Consider the following 21,546-nt stretch of genomic DNA (forward strand, 5'->3'; position numbering starts at 1 on the left):
ATACCCACACTGGGGATCAAGCCCACAACCTGGGCAGCCAGGTCCTCTGGCACGGAAGAATTGCAAGACCATGTGTCACACTGCTTGTGTGAGACCTTTATTTCCTTATTTGTGAAGTAAGAAGTTGGATTCTATCTTCTCTGGAGTGCCTTTCAGCTAAATGTTTTATGTACGTGATTAAATCAGCCAACCAAATGTACTTTACTAGAAAAGCAAGTGCTTTGTGTGAAATCAGTGAGATAACTCCTTTCCACGGTGTTGGTAAATGGAAGGAAGGAAGACTAACAAGTGACCTTTGAACTGGCAAAATAAAAGTGATGATAACAGGTTTTTCGTTGTCAATTTATCTGGCCTAAAACAATATGACACCAAATTTGCTTCTTTTTGGAACATAATTCGAATTGACCTTAGGATTCTTTTTGATATTATCTAATCATCCAATTGCCCATATGTCCAGGAGAGAAGGGCTACATGCAAGTTAACTGCCATCATGAAGTCTCCAAAGCAGCAGGTGACCATGTATCCCCATCTCTGCAGAGGTCGCAAATAAGAGTACTATATGTAAGCCAGTTGAATAGTCACCAAATAAGGTTTGTTGTTGTATGAAAGTTAAGCCCATGAATTTGAAGTGTCAGGAGAAGAAGCTGAGTGGATTACCAAAAGTCTTAAAAAAATATTTACTTTGGACATTTCTAGTCCAGAATCTAGTTTGGGTTTCAAGTACACATTCTTGGTCTTGAGGGTAATTGGATCAATGGCTTCTGATTTGAGCCAAGGAATATCACAGGAGAATGATACAAATAAGCCCCACCGCCCCTGCCGAATCTCACAAAGATGATGCATAAAAGTAGAGTACCAGTGTATGATTTTATCATTAGGTATTTAGAGTCCATTGACAGTGAACTCCCATAGGCCTCATTCATTCGGGCTACCTGGAGAATATCTACTATGTGTATGTGAGGTGTGTTATACTATCTTGAAGCTTGCTTGGTGGATATGGAAATGGGTAAGGGAGATGTGGCTTAGATTTCAATATCTAGTGGCCTCTGGCTCAGCTGTCATAAGAATGATACTCGAGTTCCTTACCCCATCTAATGTACTTGCATGGAAACTTCCACCCTTTGCCTCTGCTTTTAAACTTTTTTTGTTTGTGTGTTTTGGTGGTTCCATTACTAGCAAGCTCTTTTATGGTTATATCCTATCTTTATTTATTTTTTAAATTTTTATTTATTGATTTTTAGACATAGAGAGACGAAAACATCAATTTGTTGTTCCACTTATCTATGGATTCATTGGTTGATTCCTGTATGTGTTCTGACTGGCAATCAAACCCACAACCTGGGTATGTGGGGAGAATGCTCTAACCAACTGAACCTCTGGCCAGGGCTTGGTTATATTCTGTCTTAATATAAGCTAATTATTCACATTCTTGTCCAATGAAATAGAAGAAATCTTTCAAACGTGACTTTGCATATTTTTGGTCTCAAGTTATTTTTTTACCCACTTACAGTTTTTATTCCTTTTTCTTTTGAATATTTATATTTTTTTGGAGGGGAGAAACTGGAAGTGAGGCATTTAATGTTACCCCCATGAATTGCCAATAAGGCATAAGGTAATATTTTCTACTCGATAAACACTAGAATGACTTAATGGGTGAGTCATAGATGCAATAAATCTTCTTAAGTTCTTAAAAAGTTGTTCTTGCTTCAGCAAGTCGATTAATTAATAATAAGGACTTCTGGAGTCAACTGTTGTGAGAAATTCTGACTTGGCAGTCAGTTCATAATTAGGGATATGTGAAGCTCCACAGGCAAAATAGATCTTATGGTGTGGTCAGGACATTGATGGTTGAGTTTAGATTTTCTGCTGTGGTTTTGAGTAAAGAGAGGACAGAACTTGAGGAGACTGAATGTCAATGCAGCGACTTCTTTGTATGTGGATGTATTGCCACCTGCTGGCCTTATGTGGTCATTAGCCAGGTTTTGAAGTCTGCTTCAGTGGATTTTTAATAGGCCAGATCTAGACTCATTCTAGTAATGATTTCTTATTTGAGATTTTAGCAGGCTTTTTGACTTTTTATTTTGCACTGGGCTGAAAGTCAGGTTCCAACAAGGACATAAACTTGCTCTGTGACCTTGAACAAGTTCCAAATGCTTTGGGTGGAGATTTTCTTATTTGCAAAATAAGAAGGAAATACCTTTCTTACCTTAAGTTATTTAAATTTTGTCTTTCCAGACCAATTCCTTCATTGAAAAATTTCTCATCTATTTCAGCTTTGGAGCCCAGTGACTGGTTATTATGTTTGCCTAGAAATAAGCAAATGATACTTAGAGCTGCTGTTTTATATTTAAGTCTAGATATCGCTCCAGCTACCCTATAGATCTTTAAATCACACCAAATGAGCACTGACTCTGGCTGGACATCTTGTTATAAGAACTTTAAATGTATTATTTCATTAAACTCTCCCAACATCTCTGTGAGCTAGAAACCATTGCTTTCTTTATTTTAGAGATTAAGAGAATGAGGCACGAGAGATGTAGAAGCTTGCTCAAAGCGACACACTTAGTAAACTATGGATTGAGATTTTACACCAAGGAAATGCATATAGCTCCAGAGCCCAGGCAGCAAATCACTTCATCCCAGCTGGTTCTGGCTGCCCAGAGTCATTCCTCACTGATAGAAAAGAGGGCTTTCTTTTGGCAAAGAAGGATCCCCAAGGGTAAAAGAAACCCTACATTATTGTTGTTGTTGTGTGTCCGTGTTTGTTTTAAGAACCCCCTCTTTAAGAAAACGTACAGGTTAGAAATAATACTTGGTCCAAATGCCACCTAGATAATTTTAATTTTGTCCCTTCAGGTGTAAACTCTTGAGGTTTTCGTTCTTTGGGGATCTGGCTCTAAATTATTGAAAACTCCTAAGTAAATGTACCTTATTCTAGGGAGTAGGTGAATCAATGCGCAGGTCTCTTAACTCCCAGTCCCTTTAAGATGGGGCATTTGCCTCCTTCATCAAGTACCTAGAAAGTCATGCCCCTCGCAAAGGCTACCACCATGAGGGAAGTTGACTGTTCCACTCTTACTTTCAGAAAATGATTTTTTTCTTTCAAAGCAGTTAATGAAGATACATAAAGAATATCCTTAAAGAAGTGAGTACATATGTGGGATATAAAATGGAAATGCATAGACGCAGACTACAGTCTGGTGGTTACCAGAGGGAAGGGGAGTCAGGTGGTAGTAAAAGGGTCAAATATATGGTGATGGAAGATGATTTGACTTTGGCTGGTGGGCACACATACTGATGATGTAGCATAAAAATAAACACTTGGAATATTTTATAATTTTACTAAACAGATTTTACCAATAGATTTATTTTTTTTAAAGAAGTGAGTACACTGCTTTTGGATAATGCGATTTTTTTTTTTTTAATATGGTGGAGGAACATGAAATGAATTCTGGGAATGTAACCTCCCCACCCCAGGCTCTTTAAAGAGAGAAGACCTTGGCATTTTGTTCACGACCTTATGAGACTAAATAAATGGCTTGTGTGACTTTTTTTTCTGTACGAATTCCTGTTTATTTCTTTATAATATAGAGATACTATAATGTCTATGAGGTCACAGAATGTTAGCTATGAAAGGGGTAGAGAGATCCTCCTCTTTTAAAGGAGATTCAAAATGACTTATATTCAAATACATACATACATACATACATACATACATACATACATACATACATCAGAAAGGAAGAAAGGACAGAAGGAGGGATGGAAAGACGAAAAGATACAAAGAAAAAATGAAAGGGAGGAAGAGAAAGAAAGAAACCAGAAGCAGTCTGTACAACCCCTTATCCTCACATAGCTATATAAACATATTTGGATAGGCATAAACAAAAACATTCATGCAATAGATGATGCTCCTAATATAAACCTAGAATTGTCTTTGTGACTGCTAAAAATATACTCCACATAGAAGCAAATGATCAAGATAATAATGAAATAATCATAAATAGAACAGATATCATCACTATGTCAAGTTTAACATATAATTATTGTAAAATTCAAGAACACTATATTGTTCTATTTTATCCAAAGAGGACATTACTTAAAGTGATAATAGTTATTTAAAATCCGATTTTTTTCATATAAATTATCATACATAGTGTTCCTTTTCTATAATTTTAAGTTTTCTCTCTGACTAATGAGTCAGAAAATAATACTTTCTTGAGAATGTTCCCTGCATAAAATATTATGCATTTGATATTTTACATATTTTATTACTATAATTGACATGGCCTGACAGATTTCAGGATAAATGCCTTAAAAGATGTTCATAGAAATATGAGAAATCACATAAAATAAATTTACATTATTTTGGTGCAACAGATGCTTTATTTTCTATGCAATTTCCATGACAACCTGCTGTCCAACACTTACAACTTTATCTCAAAAGTGGGAACTTTTAATTTCTTCATCCATCACAGTCCTTTATATGAATAACCCTTTTGTCGGGTGTGTGTTTATCATTTCCACATCCTTTTATAAATAATAGTAGGAAATAGATTGATGCACACATCTATAAATTGTGTCTTAATAATGTTAGAATGGCACTGATTATTGAGTAAGAACAAGAACTTCCTGCTTAATCTTTCCCAATGGCTCATGTTAGGATCTGACAGCACTCCCAGGGAGGGTATTCTTGAGTGGGTTTTACTGTTACATCTAAGGTGAAACACAAAGAGTAATCCTCATTTTAAACACAATTTTATAACTTGAAGGAGTTTTAGGTGGTTGGACTCTTTTATGAGAGAGAGTATGAGGTCCAAAGAGATCAAGGGTAAATAGTCCAAGAATGTGCAAGATTTTTGCACCACTGTCCAGACCTAGTTTCTAGAAATATTATCTTCCAGTTCAACAATATTTACACATTTCAATAATTGTATGTTATAGATCTGATTAGCTAATCTGACATTAGGTTAAAATATTATTTGTGACTGTTAATGATATGTTTTTAATAATGAAAATTCCTTTTTTAATAACAGATTATACATGACCAATGGCAGACAAGAATCAGACGGCAGTGACTGAATTTCTTTTCGTGGGCCTCACAGATCACCTCCATCAGCAGATGGGCCTCTTTGCCATGCTTCTTTTCATCTATCTTGTCACACTGGGGGGTAACTTGGGGATGATCACCCTCATATGGATCGATCCCAGGCTCCACACACCCATGTACTTTTTCCTCAGCCACTTGTCCTTTGTAGATATTTGTTCCTCCTCCTCCATTGCCCCCAAGACACTGTGTGATATCTTTGCAGAGAAGAGAAGCATCTCTTTCATGGGTTGTGCTACACAGCTGTGGTTCTTCGGTCTTTTTGTGGCAACTGAATGTTTCCTCCTGGCTTCCATGGCCTATGACCGGTATATGGCCATCTGTAAGCCTTTATTGTATACACTCATTATGTCCCAGAGGGTCTGTGTGCAGCTGGTGGCAGGGCCATATGCCATGGCTCTTATAAGTACAATGACCCATACCGTTCTCACTTTTTGCTTACCTTTCTGTGGTCCAAATGTTATCAATCACTTCTTCTGTGACATTTCACCACTGCTGTCCCTAGCATGTGCAGACACCCGGAACAATAGGTTAGTGCTTTTCATCTTGGCTGGAGCTATAGGAGTACTCAGTGGCCTAATCATTACTATTTCCTATGTGTGCATCCTGGTGGCCATCATGAAGATCCAGACTGCTGATGGGAGGAGGAAGGCTTTTTCCACTTGCTCTTCTCACTTGGCAGCCATCTGCATCCTGTATGGGACTCTTTTCTATATCTATGTTGTGCCTGATTCAGGTCCCTTCCTTGATATCAATAAAGTGATTTCTCTATTTTATACTGTGGTCATCCCCATGCTGAACCCTCCTATCTATAGCTTGAGAAACAAGGAGGTGAAAGATGCATTCAGGAGGATGCTTGAAAGAAAAAAATTTCTAACAGGTAGGTAGAATAGAATTATATGTGTGCTGCACCACAGATGTTGGTACAGAATGCACAGAATATTGAAGTGGAAATCAGAAACTGCAGATAAGTCCTGGTTTTGCTAGTTCACAGGTTATTTGAAAAAAAAAAAGGAGTAGTTCTTAAATATTTTCCCGCCTTAGTCTTGTTCACTGTGACATCATGTGGTTTCAAAATAATATCAAGATGAATTGAGAATATAAATGTGCAAATATATTGAGAGAAAACTTAGGTAAATATTTGTACAATCATGGGTACATGAATACTATCTCATCTGAACCATAAAACTAAAAGTTATTATGGAGATTTCAAAGCACCAGGAACAGTATTAAAAGACAAGTAATAAAACGAGAGAAAAATTTGTGCACATGTGCCAAACAATGTGATAATATTCCTTGTTTCCTATTCAAAGAATATTCCAAAACTCACAATAAAAATAGTGAATAGCTGAAACTGGTTTGGCTCAGTAGATAGAGCCTGTGGACTGAAGGGTCCCGGGTTCTATTCTGGTCAAGGGCATGTACCTTGGTTGCAGGAACATCCCAGTAGGGGGTATGCAAGAGGCAGCTGATTGATGATTCTCTTTCATCGATGTTTCTGATTCTCTATCCCTCTCCCATCCTCTCTGTAAAAAATCAATAAAATATATATATTTAAAATAGTGAATAAATGGACTATTGAATAGGCAGTTCAAGGAAATGGGAATGCAAATTGCCAAAAATGTATGGAAAAATGTTCAACATCATGATTGGTCAAGTAAGTGAAATGCAATGATAATGCAACACAGTGCCTTTCCCAGCAGATTAAACGTTTAAAGTTTTCAATGATGGTTAAATTCCTGTTTGATGATGTACACTGTTATTTTTCCTGATGATAGGAAGAATTGCTCCATTTCTACAAAATTACTTGGTAGTTTCTATTTAAAATTTATATGGCATTTGACCTAGAAATCCCTCCTTTAGAAATCAAACTACAGAAATATAAATGCCAATGCATAAGATAACACATATTTCAGCATAATGTGTAGTGGCAAAAAATAAAGAACAGAAATGACTTGAAGATCTATCATTCGAAGTACCTTTGTTCCCCCCGTGAAATGTGCAGTAAATAAAAACACTGACTTAGGTAATCATGGGCTGACCTGGAGAGAACTATTGTATACTGTCACTGTTGGTGAAAAAAGACCAAGTTGAAGATCAATGTACAACGCTGATATATAAGAAAAAAAGGAAAATCTATGTAATGAATGAAATATACATGTCTATGCATGTGTAAATGAGCATAGGGAGAAATATAAAGGATATACAACAACATCCTGACTTTGATTACTTCATTAGGAGTGGGATTGGAGGTTGAAAAGAAGAGGTTTTATTCATACATATTTGAGTTGTAGCTTAATCAAGCTCTCTGGTCCCACTGGGGCTCGATTTAGATGTATCATTTTCGTCTGACTTTATTATTGGAGGATCAGCCAGGACCCAGCTCATATGGCAAGCCTGGCTACCTACTCACACAACAACCTTTGAAGCAGTTCACAGCCATTTTCTAAGAGCCAACTGGTTTCTGGAGGGACAATACTGCTGAATGAAATAGATAATGGGACTACCTCCACTGCATCCTTTATATCTTTGGTGGTGGCATTCATTTCTAGATTCACGTGTTCTGGAACCTTATAATCTCCATTGATTTTTGGAAGCCTAGATGCCTAACTACAACTCATATCACTGAGCTTCTCACCAAGCTGAAGGCCCTCCCATAGTCCTTTTCTATATTGCTTTAGTGGAAGGAACACAGTCACCGGTTATCTTCTCTAGTCTTAGATCTTAAGTCCTTTCAAATATCCCTGTCTGTAAGCACATTTAGACCTCTTCTTCAACATTTCACCATGGTAATAACGGTAACTCTACCCACCTATTGCAGACTGCCAGTTCCCAGGGATTCAAGGAGACATCCCAATAGTGCATTAGAATCAGCTCCTGGTACCTTGCCTACAAGCTAATTTCTGAGAGTCGCTGGAGTTCTTCCACATCAGTAAATTCTTCCTTATCCAGCTTTATGTTTCTTCCATCCTAAGCACATTACCCTCAAAATGTATAACCCCCCACAAGCTTTCCCACTTCTGACTGATACTTATTAGTCATGTCCTATAACAATTCTGATGAATAATAGGGCCAATTCTCCTTAGTCATCAGGTCATATTCTAAGCATTGCCTCTGGTTATTAAATCATGAAGGGAGGTGAGCTAGATCTTGAGAAAAAACACTTTTTTTTTCTTATGTAACATCTGATGCAGTGAGTCCTCTTTACATTCTCTAGTCCAGTGTTTCCCAAACTTTTGACATATGTGTGCCCCTTCTATAATTTTCGTAACGCTGAGTACCCCTCGTACTCATGAGAACGTAGAATTAGGCACAGCTAAGCACGGTGCAGTGCATATCCCCACCAAACTCTTCCCGTACCCCTGGGTGTACACATACCACACTTTGGGAAACACTGCCAGGCAAAGGAAGGCTCCTCTCCTCCAGCAGTGGGGAAAGGGTGAAATCAATAAAATATATATAAAGAAGGCCTTGAAGATGAGGAAGCATATATGCATGCAGGTGAAGATTACTGGGTGAGAAATGTGTATAAATCTGTATCTGAAATAAATAGAGATTATATTTTCTTGTGCTGCTTTTTATAATCTTGTTGGCTTTGTCTATAATGCACATTTATTTTTCTCTTTGATAGCATTTGGTGCCATTCTTCTTTTAACTCTCATTTCTTTGGGAAAGTTTCTATCCAATTGTATTAGTCTGCTATTGCTATAATAACAGAATACCACAACCTGGGTAGCACAGGAAACAAATGAATTCCTTTACAGACTGGGGTCCCACTCTTATGACCTCATTCAACCTTAATGACCTCATTAAAGGCTCTATCTCCCTATATAGTCACGTTAGGGGTTAGGGCTTCCATATATGCATTTTGGGGAAAAAATTTAGCTCATAACACAAATTATAGAGGATATTTTGAAACTTCAAACAATAAAACAAGGTGCTTTTTTCTTTTATTAAACAACCTATAACTAAAACCAATCATTTCAAAGCCAAAAGAGCTCTTCAAAGTCTTATCAAAACTGTTCTATAAAACCTAGAATTTTCCAGGTTTTTGATTTCTAATTACATATGGGTTAGAATTTAATGGAATTTAGTTGGTATAGCCCTGTTCTTGAACATAACTTAATGTGATTGATTTAAAGTTTAAGAATATTGTATATTTTACTGATCCCAGAAATGATTGTATGGGATTTTTGACCCCTAAGCATGTTATTTGTATAGAAGTGAATCTGCAACTGGACTTTGGGAGTTTTTAAATCAATAGAGGATTTTCCCTAGTCATACTGAATAAACCTTAAGCAAGTTATTTCCATGTTTAGTTTTTTGTTTTATATTTGATTTTTTTTCATACTTATGTCCAACCTTCCAAAACAACTTGTACCAACTCTCAGATGTAGTATTTGAATTGTGATTTTTGTCTCTTTGCATCAAGTACTTCTTGTTCAAAGAAAGTTTTTTCCATTTTCAAGACGGCATCAAGATGTATTTTTTTTCAGGAGCCCTCCTTTGAGAAAAAATTCCATTGTGAAGTAATATTGGCTCAGACTCCATACTATTTTATTTTAATTTATTCTCTATGGATGTAGACTCTGAGTTTCAGAATTCTTCAGGGATCAGATACCAATTGACTCAAACATGTAAGAAAAATATGTATTTCATATTATGCAATATGTGAGTCAGAAAAGGCAAGAAACTATTGTATTTAATATGTTTTGTTAGACTCTAAGGAAATCAGGACTAAGATCATTCATCTTTATAAGAGTGAAAACAGAATTTTCTTTTAGAACATCACATTGGATAGACTCATTTCTTCTTGTCTGAGGCCAGAAGTCCACAAAATTTGAAGTAATTAAAAGAGGTAAATCAGGGATTTTATCAAAGTAGTGACTGTTCTCAATTTTGGATTAGCCAAACTCATAAAATTAGGTAGTTATTATTACATGGCCAAATTTATTTTTTAAAACATTCCAAATGGAATATCTTGGCTCAAATATTCTTGTGCATGCTTCATAATAAACAGAAAATTTACATGATTTTTATAACTAAATAGCAGGTCTTTATGCCTATATGGGTTAACAAAATGTTTATTCAATCTCTCTATTTTAATCAAAATCCAGTGATATAGCATGGCCAGTATTCCACTACTGGTGGTTTTTGGCATTTACGTTTTAAAAACTAATTATTTATGAATTTGATTACATGATTTTTTTTCTGTAATAATATGAGCCCACTCATAAATAAAACAATATTGCCTGCAATAGGTTATGCTTTTGTTGAAAGCTTAGATTTGTATAAAAAACTATCATTAAGTAACAGCCACTCATATGACTAAAGCAAACAAAGTCAATGAGGATTTCCATAAATAATTTATTGGGGAGATAAAATAAATATGGGACCACTTTTGCCAACTGAAGTTGTGCCATAATGGCAATTCAATTTTATATTTAATATTATTAGCTATCATAGGACGATATTATCCTTGTTTACAACAGGCGATTTACTGGAAGGTTCCTATAGAAATGTACATGACTCTGATAGTGCTTAGAAGCTTTAATGTGTGTGTATCATCTGGGGATTTTGTGAAAATGAAGATTTTGATTGTGTGGAACTAGAGTGAGGCTTCAGAGTCTGCATTTGTGATAAGCTCCTGGATGATGCTGTTGTTAATTCATGGATCACACATTGAATAGAGTGTTCAGATGACTGTCCCAGAGTGTCCCACACCATGACTTTTTGTGGGTCAATTGAAATAGTCTGCTCCCTCCTTCCTATTTATATTTTATGAACAAAATTAATTTGTCAGCAATAGTGGTCAGGAAAAATTAATATTAGGCCTATGCATTTAGTATAATATCCTGGATTATGTCATGTGGAACATAAGAAAATATAATTTCATTACTCTGAATTGGGACAATGTACTTAATATGATGACACAACTCAGATGTACAAATGTTTTACTGATGGATTGCTCAACTTCCTAACTTTATTTGTTTTGCAATCTTCTGTTTGATCTCTGTCTGAGGGTGTTCCCTAAATTGATTGGTTGTGTCTCCAAAATCAATTGTTCACTTTTGGAATTTCCTAATTTTGAAAAATTTCTTACTTTTTTGAGCTTAAATAATTGAAATCCCTCAGGACAGCATTTGTATTCTGGGGCTACTCAGAGAACGAAGTGAAACTGCCATTGTTCATAATAGCCCTTGTCAGAATAGCAATTTCAATATTTGAAGATAAGAGGCAGTTTCCTTTTTTATCTCCAGCCTAAAGCTCATATTTCCACATAAGAGGACAACATCACCTGAGATGGTCACTGTTTTTGTTTGGGTTTGTTATTATAGCTGCTTTCTCCATGTTTCTTTGCTGAGAATCAGACTGATATATATATTGTCTCCATAACTGTAATATGATACTGCCCCGGTATATGTAGTTGAATGTGCAGTTGAAGAAAGTATGGTTGAAATTATGGTGATAATTTTCTTTCTCTCATATTTGTTTATTCAATTACCTAATTCCCTCCATGTACTCTGATAAGCATAGGGAATATAAATATTAATAAAGCAGATTTTTTTTGCTCATGTTGCTCTTTGTTGGGAAATAATGTAATACATTTGATAAGTGCTACTTAAAGAGATGTTATGGTGATACAGAATCATGATGAGGAAGAAACTAATAGTGACCTGAGGTTTTAGAAAAAATAAGTAAAAGAGAGAAAAAAGAAGCATAGAATTAGTTTTAAAACTAATTATTGAAAATTTTATGAGCACTTACTATGTTACAGGTGTTTGGTTAGCTTTATTTAGTACGCTCTTTCAAGTAGCCCTGTGAGCTAAGTAGTCTTCATTTATTTTAAACATACACTAATGAGCTGAGACTGGTTTGGCTCAATGGATACAGCGTCGGCTTGGGGACTGAAGGGTCCCTGGTTCGATTCCGGTCAGGGGCATGTACCTTGGTTGCGGGCATATTCCCAGTGGGGGGTGTGCAAGAGGCAGCTGGTCTATGACCCTCTCTCATCGATGTTTCTAACTCTGTCTCTCTCCCTTCCTCTCTGTACAAAATCAATAATAAAATATATTAAAAACAAAAACAAAACATACACTAATGAGACAAAGCCATTTATGCAGAAAGACTCAGCCAATGTTTGATTCTAAGCTCACTTGGTTCCAGCTTGTGCTGATTCTTGTCTACTGTGCTTCACATACAGTGGCATTTGAGCTGAAATTCTTTCTTATCTTCATAGCTCTTCTTGCTCTCTATATGTTTACACCTTTAATAGTGTCCCTCAAATATTCATGTCCACCCAGATCCTCACAATATGACCTTATTTGGAAATATACTTTTTTCAGTTCTAGTTGAGATGTGGTTATATTGAATTAGGGTGAAATTGCACATCACAGATACTTAAGAATCCTATGAAGATATATTAGGATTTTGAATGAATTTCCACCATATGTTTTTAAGAGTAATTGAAAAAACTAGTTCAAATTTATAATGTGCTTCTATCTTACATTAGTTAACAAAAAAAGATGCTCTTCAAGATAACATAGAACAATGTTTTAAGTCAACCACAAACTGCGTCTCCATTTAGATTTTCTTCATACATTGTTCTTACAATGTCCTTAATCTTCCATGAAAAGGTAGATATGAGTTAACCTACTTAATCTACAGAGCTCCAGGTTTTAAGGCAGGAACAATCACCCCCATAATTTTACATATATACTAGGAATAAAAACATAATAACATCAATAGATATGAGAGTTAAATCACATAAATATTTTCTTCTCAAAATATCTCAAATACTATCAATATATAATAGAATACAATGTAAGTAATTATACACAATCCAAACCTCAATCCTCTTGATATTTTGAAGCACACTAAAAAGTAATTATCTGGCCATGGGCCATGACTGAGTAGCTCAGTTGCTTAGAATATTGTCCTGACATGCCAAGGTTGTGAACTCAATCCCAGGTCAAGGCACATACAAGAATCAACCTTTGTAAAATGGGGAAATGTGTAGCTAGCGATGGACATTACTTAGAATAAAGCACTTTTGATGTTTCTTTTGAAATTATCAGGTTTTCTTTGATAACAAAATCCACCATTATTAGCCGGTACACATAGTACTATTAGTAGTAAAGATATGATAGCTTATAAGAAAAGTATTGATTGTCTTGTGAAATAAATAAGCTTTTAAATTCTCATTTAGTTTATTATTTGAATGATCATTTCTTTGACACTAGTTTAACTTTCATGCTCTACTGATACTTGCAAAAGCTTTTATTTTTTTTCTGAAATATTTTAATGGACCAAAAAAGTTTCTTCCTGAAAGCATATTAACAACAATTCTTATCTTTGAAAGTGAACAGCCAAAAATACATACAAGTATGTATTTTAACCAAGGTATTGACAATTGTATTTTTAATGAAAATCTCATTACTTTAATGACTGTATAGAGAAATTAATTTTTTAAAAAGTCATGTATTTGGGAACCTTACCTATTCTTAGCACAATGCAATACTTGTATTTTTTTTTTTTACCTTATCTAGAAATAAAATCAAAACTTACTTAAAAAAAATCAACCAATGAATGCATCAAGTAATGGAACTACAAAATGATGCTTCTCTGTCTCCAAAATCAACAAACATAAAAAGGTAATTTTCTGTTTTTAAGCTTTTGGATTCTTCTCTATAATAAGCATTCTGATTTTTAGTAATACCTTAAAACTATTATTGACTAAATTTCCAGTATGAATTCTATGACACTTTAAAATTTATTTTCAGTTACATTGCAAATTTTTTTTTAACATCTTTAAAGTCACTTTCAAGCATAAATTCTTTGGCTTTAGTGAAGTGTATATTTTGAACAAAAGTATTTCCTTCTATATTATGGATATAATATTTCTTCCCAGTGCGCTTTCCCTGACATTGAGTGGGGCTGCAGGTCCATCTATATGGTTTCCAACACTCTTCAGTTTCAAGTTTTTCCTACTCTGAATTCTCATATGTTGTTTAAGCTGTGAAAGCTGAATAAAGGTTTTGCCACATTAGTTATGTTTGCATTGTTTCTCTCTGGTCTGAATTCTCTGATATTGAGCAAGTTTCATGTACTGGGTAAGGCTTTACCACATTCTTTATGTTTGTTAAGCTTTGAACAAGTATGAATTATCAGATGTTGAGTCAGATATAAATGCAGAATAAAGACTTCGCCACATATGATACATCTGTAAAGATTCTCTTCAATATAAACTCTCCGATGTTGAATGAAGCTTATACAACAGCTAAAAGTTTTGGCACATTCTTTATATTTTTACTGTTTTTTCTCCAGCATAAATTCTCAGATATTGAGTAAGCTTTGAGCACACGTTAAAGGCTTTGCCATGTACCCTAATTTTGAAAAGCTTCACTCCAATATGATTTCTCAGATGTTTGGTCACCCTTGAAGTCCAATTACTATTGTACATTCCTCACATCTGTAAGGTTAGTAGTCATCAGTATGCATTTTCAGATGTTGAGCAAGATATTAATGCTGCTGGAAGGCTTTGTCACATGGTCTACATTTGTAAGATTTCTGTCCACCGTGAGTTCCCTGATGGTGAGTAAGGTTTGAGTGCTCATTTAAGGCTTTGCCACATTATACATGTAAGGTTTCTCTCTAGTATGAATAGTCTGTAGAGTAAGACATGAATGTTATTTAAAGGCCTGGACACAGGCTTTACATTTGTAAGGTTTCTCTCCAGTATGCAATATTTGATGTAGTAGTAAAACCTAAAGACCAATTAAATCAAATTTTTTTTTTTTTACATTTGTAAGGGTTTTGCTTTTTTTTTTAGTATGGATTTTCTTATTTCTATTTAGATTGAATATTAGACTGCAGATTCTTCCACACAGATTACATTTGTAAGTTTCCTTCCTAGTATGAATATTCTTTTATTCATTATGACTTGATGATTGATGAAAATATTTTTATTATATTTACTTCATTTGTTTGTCTACTCCAAAATATGAATAATTTGGTGTATCTTGTAATTTGACTTTTTGGTCTAAGAATTTTCCACATTATAATAGTTCTATGGAAGCTGAGTTCTCTGGTGTTTATTAGGATTTACAGCTGTTGGTAAAGTTTTCCCAATATTCATTGCATTGATTACTTCAGTCTCAATTATATGCACTCAGTATTATTTTATGGAATGAATTTTCTATTCCTGGCTTTTGCAATAAGATTTGGTTGTTCTTAGAGGACATAGCTGGGTGGATGGATATAGTCTTTTTTCTCTTCATATCCCAGGGCTCCTTCATTGGCTCCAAAAAGGTGACAACAACTGGCTTAAAGACAGCAAGACCCAGGATACCAGGTTCCTGTAGTTCCTCAAAATCACACCCATGTACAATTTTCACTGAGCTAGGTCCAGGCATTCCTTACTCCTACTAAAAGAAATCCATAGCCACATCCCTGATGGTCAAAAGTCCCAAGAAGCAGCCATGTCATCCTGTTCCTGGTCTTGCTCCTGTTTCTGGTTGTTTTTTTTCAGTTGATGAGATATTGAAAAGTTATTTCTGCATCATGAGAATGTGTCTTCAAAGGCATTAGCACAACTCGTTCATCTGCTTCCATCACACTCACAGGCAGAAGGACTTGGAAATGATGAAAGGGCCACCTTCTCCTGTCCTTTGTTACAGGAGAGTTGGGAATGATGAGCTTCCACATGGAGACCAAGCTGTGATTTTTTTTTCTCTCCTGTCTTCATGTGCTCTCTCCTCTCATAGATGACCATAAATTCTACATGGATTTCACTGCCCATAGTGACCCTCAGGCTTCATGTACGTAGGAATGTGGACTGATACGCTCAGGTTTAGACCAGAAAGAATGACATCAGCAAGGCCAGCATGATCATTGAGATTCCATCGCCACTTCTGGATCTGCAAGAAACTCCATATTTTTTACTTCAGATTTTTCTTCTCTATTAAGGTCTGTATCCCTCTGTGCATGTTGCATATAATGACAAATAGCAGATCAAGAACTTTATTAGCATGTTGTTAGGATGGAGAAGTAACTGATAATAGGATTGAAATAGAAGGATTTTCCTACTTCAGTTATGTGAGTTACCAGATCAAGCTGAATGCATGAAGAATTTATGGGTTTTATTTATTTTCACAGTTTTCCTGAAATGTGGATTCTGAGCTAATCAACATTCTTTCACTCAACTGAATGGAAATGAAAACTAATGTCCATGTTTAAAATCATGACATTAAAGAGTTAGAAGGCAACACTAGTTCATCCATTTACGTTAAATAGGTAAAATTCATACACGTTAATATAAATTGCCTAGACCAGCGTTTTTCAACCTCTGTTCTGCGGCACACTAGTGTGCTGCGAGATGTTGCCTGGTGTGCCGTAGGTGCAGACAAGACAAGAATTTTATAATTTTTCACTATTTTGTTTACTTAATATTTCATAATAAAGTAATTATAAAATACTTTCTTTGTGTTTATTTGATTCCTATTCAAGAGAATTACTTTATATATAGTCAATATAGGCACAGAGTTAAATTTTTTAACATTTTCTAATGGTGGTGTGCCTCGTGATTTTTTTCATGAAACAAGTGTGCCTTTGCCCAAAAAAGGTTGAAAAACACTGGCCTAGACTGCATAGATAACTAGCACAATAGTCATATGAATGCTTGTTGTACTTCTCCTGGGTTTAGAAAACATTATTTATAGCATATTATGATTTGATAAAAGTGAGTAGCAAATGAAAAAGTGAGAGGTTTTACTACATAGCCAGCTACATGCCACCAGATAAAGGTCAGGTGGAGGATCAAACCCTAGTGACCTGAAATGAAACGGTACCTTAGGAGTGAAGTCCTTATTAGCAATACTTATTTCTAGTACCTGCTCTCCCATTTAACATGTCTGAACTGTTTGATATCAGAAGAAAAGTACAATTGAACTGTAAAATTACATATTTACACTATCTGAAGAACATAGATATTGACAGCTCATGGATTCTAAGGCTATATGACTTTTTAAATTATTGATTTTTAAAAAAGATTTTGTTTTGCTCTCATTTCAGATTGCCACCCAACAATGGAAAAGAATCAAACAGCAGTGATTGAATTTTATTTTGTGGGCTTGACAGACCATTTTCCAGACAAGATGATACTCTTCTTAATATTTCTCTTTGTGTATCTTGTGACATTGGGGGGAAACTTGGGGATGGTTGCCCTTATCTGGACAGATTCCCGACTCCACACACCCATGTACTTTTTCCTCAGCCACTTGTCCCTTGTGGATATTGGCTCCTCTTCTTCCATTGCTCCAAAGATGTTGTCTGATATCTTTCTGAAGAGAAAAGTCATCTCCTTCATGGGCTGTGCTGTACAGATGTGGTTTATTGGTCAATTTGCAGTTACTGAGTGTTTCCTCCTGGCTGCCATGGCCTGTGATCGGTATATAGCCATCTGCAACCCTCTGTTGTACCCAGTCATCATGTCCCAGCAGGTCTGTGTGCACTTGGTGGCAGCTCCTTATGCCATGGGCATTTTAAATGCCATTATTCAAGAGACCTTCACTTTTTGCTTACCTTTCTGTGGTCCAAATGTGGTCAACCACTTCTTCTGTGACATTCTCCCTGTTCTCTCCCTGGCATGTGCTGACACCCAGAACAATAGATTGGTTCTTTTCATCATGGCTGGAGCTATTGTGTTGTTCAGTGGCATGATCATCACCATCTCTTATGTGTTCATCCTGATGGCCATCCTGAAAATCCGGACTGCTAATGGGAGGCAGAAAGCTTTCTCCACTTGTTCTTCTCACCTGACAACCATTTGCATCCTGTATGGGACTCTTTTCTATGTCTATGTTCTTCCTGAGTCAGGTCCCTCCCTAGATACCAATAAAGTGATTTCTCTATTTTATACTGTGGTCATCCCCATGCTGAACCCCCTCATCTACAGTGTGAGGAACAAGGAGGTAAAAAGTGCATTCTGGAGCAAGTTTGAAAGAAAAATGCAGTAATAGGATTTAGTAATGGGTGGTAATTAGTGAGTTAGAACATTCCTCAGTAATTATTGTTTCAAATATTCCTTTGCTTCCTTTCTTTCCCCTTTCTTCTTATAGTTCCATTTTGCACTTGTTACACCATTGGCAGCTGTCCCACAGTACTTATGTGGTAGGTAGTCATATAGGCATGAGCAGAGCTGACAATAGGCCAAATATGGAATGTCACCAGGGCAAAGTCCTGAACACCTAGCAGTGGGTACCCAGCAATGGGAAGAAATGGGAGAGCAGGTACTAGAAATAAGTATTGCTAATAAGGACTTCACTCCTAAGGTACCGTTTCATTTCAGGTCACTAGGGTTTGATCCTCCACCTGACCTTTATCTGGTGGCATGTAGCTGGCTATGTAGTAAAACCTGTATTCCATCCTCCATTAGAGAAGAACAAGAGGTCTGGATAAAAGCCTTATCTGAATTTCATCCAAGGACAGGAGAAGACCAGACAGGCCTCAATAGGTCAGCTCTAAGAAGAAAGCAGTGAACCTCATCCAAGGATTTAAAAGGAGGCCTAGCCCACACAATGGGGAAATATTTTGAGCCACCACTCAAAACTTTCTTTCGAGTGTACTTTTGCTTTGTTGCTGAATAAACTTTTTCTTACAAGTTTGAGTCTTGGCTCAGAATTTTTTTTTTTTAAGTCACAACTCAAGTACCAGAGTCTGCTTTTGTCTTTTATGCTTAGACCAGAGGCCTGGTGCATGGGATTCCTGCACTGGTGGGGGGCATGGCCTGAAGGGATTGGCTGGCTGTGGGAGCGCCACTCATCCTGGTCAGCCAGGCAGCACTCTGGCTGTAGGAGCACACTGACCACCAGGGGGCAGCTCCTGTGTTGAGTGTCTGTCCCCTGTGGTCAGTGCACATCACAGCATCTGGTCGACCGGTCGTTCTGGTCATTCCACTGTTCGCTGGGCTTTTATTATATAGGATATTCTGATCTTTTTGTTTCCACTCTTTGTTCTCTATATTTTTTATTTATTGAAGTTTCTATTGATATATCCTTAAGCATACTGATTGTATTCCTCAGTTATGTCCAGTCTACTAATAAGCCAATTGAAGGCATTTTCCATTTCTATTTATAATTTTGATCTTAAGGATTTTAATTATAATTGATAAAAATTCATGGCCTGGGAACTAGAAATCAAAGAGAACCAAGATGGAGGCATAGGTAAATGCCTGTACTTTCTGCTTCCCACAACCACATCAAAATTACAACTAAAATACAGAACAACCATCATCCAGAACCAATGAAATGCTGGCTGAGTGGAAGTACTATGACAAGAGAAGTAAAGAAGAAAGCACACTGAGACTGGTAGAAGGTGCAGAGGTGCAGAATGGGCTGGTCCAGCACCCAGGTGTGCTGCTTTTTTTTTAATCTGGAGGGAGATTGCCTCTGCAGAGGCCACTTAGAGAAGCAAGGAGTTCGAGGTCCACACCAGAACTCCAGGCCAGGGTTCCAGAGCTGGGGAAAGAAGTCCCTATGGGCAGTAAGAACTATGGATTGTAAAAACCAGTGCTGATTGGGGCTGAGTGACACAGACTGCTGGAGACCCAGCTGTTCCTCTTAAAAGTCAGGCACCACAAACTGAATTTACAAGCTCCCACTTCCTCTGAGCTCTAGTGCTGGGCGAGGCTCTGGGGAACCCAGACACATATGGAGAGAAACTGGACTGTCTGGTATCAGGGCAGGAACTCATGGCAGTTTTCTTCCAGATAGAGGTGCTCACAGTGGTCATTGTTCCTATGCTGGGACCTACCTGATGCAGGGCTGATTGGCAGCCATTTCTATTTGCTCCATCCTGGTGATTCCCTGAGATCCCACCCCACCCAATTTACAACCCCACAAGTGGCTTTTCCATATGAATGGTCTGTCCTGTCTCAGGCTAAAACTCTGTCAAACAAGCTGAAGCTGGGCCAGGGAGCCCCCAACCTATCAATAAAAGGCCCAGGGCCAGGCACTAGCACCAGCCTGCCTTGCTTCACAGCTGGGCCTCATCGGGGCACTTTCAAATCCTTGCAATTAGGAGGAATTTGCAGATCTTTCTGTAGCTCCTGCTGGATAGCCTTAGGCAGTGGCTGACTTTGCACCTCCCTAGAGACCCAAAAGCCAGGGTACCATACCAGTTTTTATCTTTCCTGTCTCACGTGCTCTCCTCCCATAGATGTCCACAGACTCTGCAGTAGGAGGTGCAGGTGCTGGAATTTCAATGCCCGTGGTGACTTTCAGGCTTCATGTGTGTAGGAATATGGATTGAGACACTCAGGATTAAAATAGAAAGAACAAAACCAGGAACACCAGCATGACTTTTGATACTTTGTAGCTGCTTCTGAGTCTGCAAGAAATGTCAGATTTTTAACACATTCTTTTCTTCTCTATTAAGGTCTGTTTCCCTCTATGTGTGTTGCATACAATGACAAATAGTTTTTATTAGCAAGAAGTAATTGATAATAGGAGTGAAGTAGAAGGACTTTTCCATTTCAGTTAGGAGAGTTACTAGGTCAAGTTGAATGCATGCAAGCTTTGTGCATTTTATTCATTTTTAGAGTTTTTCTGACGTGTGAATTCAGAACTAATCAGTACCCTTCCATTCAACTGAGAGGAAATGGAAACTAATGCCAATGTTTAAAACCATGACATTAAAGAGATGGAAGGCAATAGCAGATCATCCATATAAATTAAATAAATAAGTAAAATCCATAGACATTAAGTATAAGTTGTCCAGGTTGCACAGATAACTAACAAAATAGCCATACATGGAACCTAGGGCATTTGACTAATTCCATAAATGCTTGTTGTACTTTGTAAGTTATTTATATAATATTATGACTTGATAAAAGTGAGTAGCAAATGCAAGGGTTATTATATACACAACTCCATAACTCTACATATTTGAACTATTTGGTATAAGAAAAAAAGTACAATTGAGCTGTAAAATTAAATATACTATGTAAGGACATAGATATTAATGGCAGCTAATAGATTCAAAGCCTTTGTTAATTATTGATCTATAAAAAAGGCTGTTTTTTTTTTTTTTTTCTCTCATTCCAGATTACTATCCAACAATGGATGATAAGAATTAAACAGCGGTGACTGAATTTCATTTTGTGGGCTTAACAGATAATTTTCCACAGAAGATGATTCTATTATTGATCTTCCTGCTTGTGTATCTTGTCACATTGGGAGCGAACTTGGGGATGGTTGCCCTTATCTGGACAGATTCCCGACTCAACACACCCATGTACTTTTTCCTCAGCCACTTTTCCCTTATGGATGCCAGCTGCTCTTCTTCTGTTGCTCCAAAGATGTTGTGGGAGAGGTGGTGGTACAGCAGTCAGACTTCCCCTGAAGGCTCCCAGACTGTGAGAGGGCACAGGCTGGGCTGAG

At 36.8% G+C, this 21,546-nt stretch overlaps 2 protein-coding genes across 2 annotated transcripts; both read left to right on the top strand.

Moving 5' to 3' along the window:
- Positions 1-578: 578 nt before the first annotated feature.
- On the top strand, positions 579-5,995 carry LOC311628039 (olfactory receptor 5G3-like; the record flags this gene model as incomplete). Its single annotated transcript, XM_084894913.1, has 2 exons — positions 579-590; positions 5,037-5,995. Exon 2 carries the CDS (start codon positions 5,051-5,053, stop codon positions 5,993-5,995), a length of 945 nt encoding a protein of 314 aa, XP_084751039.1. The 5' UTR covers positions 579-590; positions 5,037-5,050.
- An 11,198-nt stretch (positions 5,996-17,193) lies between these two features.
- On the top strand, positions 17,194-18,123 carry LOC311627568 (olfactory receptor 5G29-like; the record flags this gene model as incomplete). The annotated part of the gene is made up of 1 exon (XM_084894071.1): positions 17,194-18,123. The coding sequence occupies one exon, from the start codon at positions 17,194-17,196 to the stop codon at positions 18,121-18,123; it is 930 nt and encodes a 309-aa protein (XP_084750197.1).
- Positions 18,124-21,546: the final 3,423 nt, after the last annotated feature.

The sequence above is a fragment of the Pipistrellus hanaki genome (assembly GCF_964339955.1).
Source record: "Pipistrellus hanaki genome assembly, chromosome: 9".
NCBI classification, from domain to species: domain Eukaryota; kingdom Metazoa; phylum Chordata; class Mammalia; order Chiroptera; family Vespertilionidae; genus Pipistrellus; species Pipistrellus hanaki.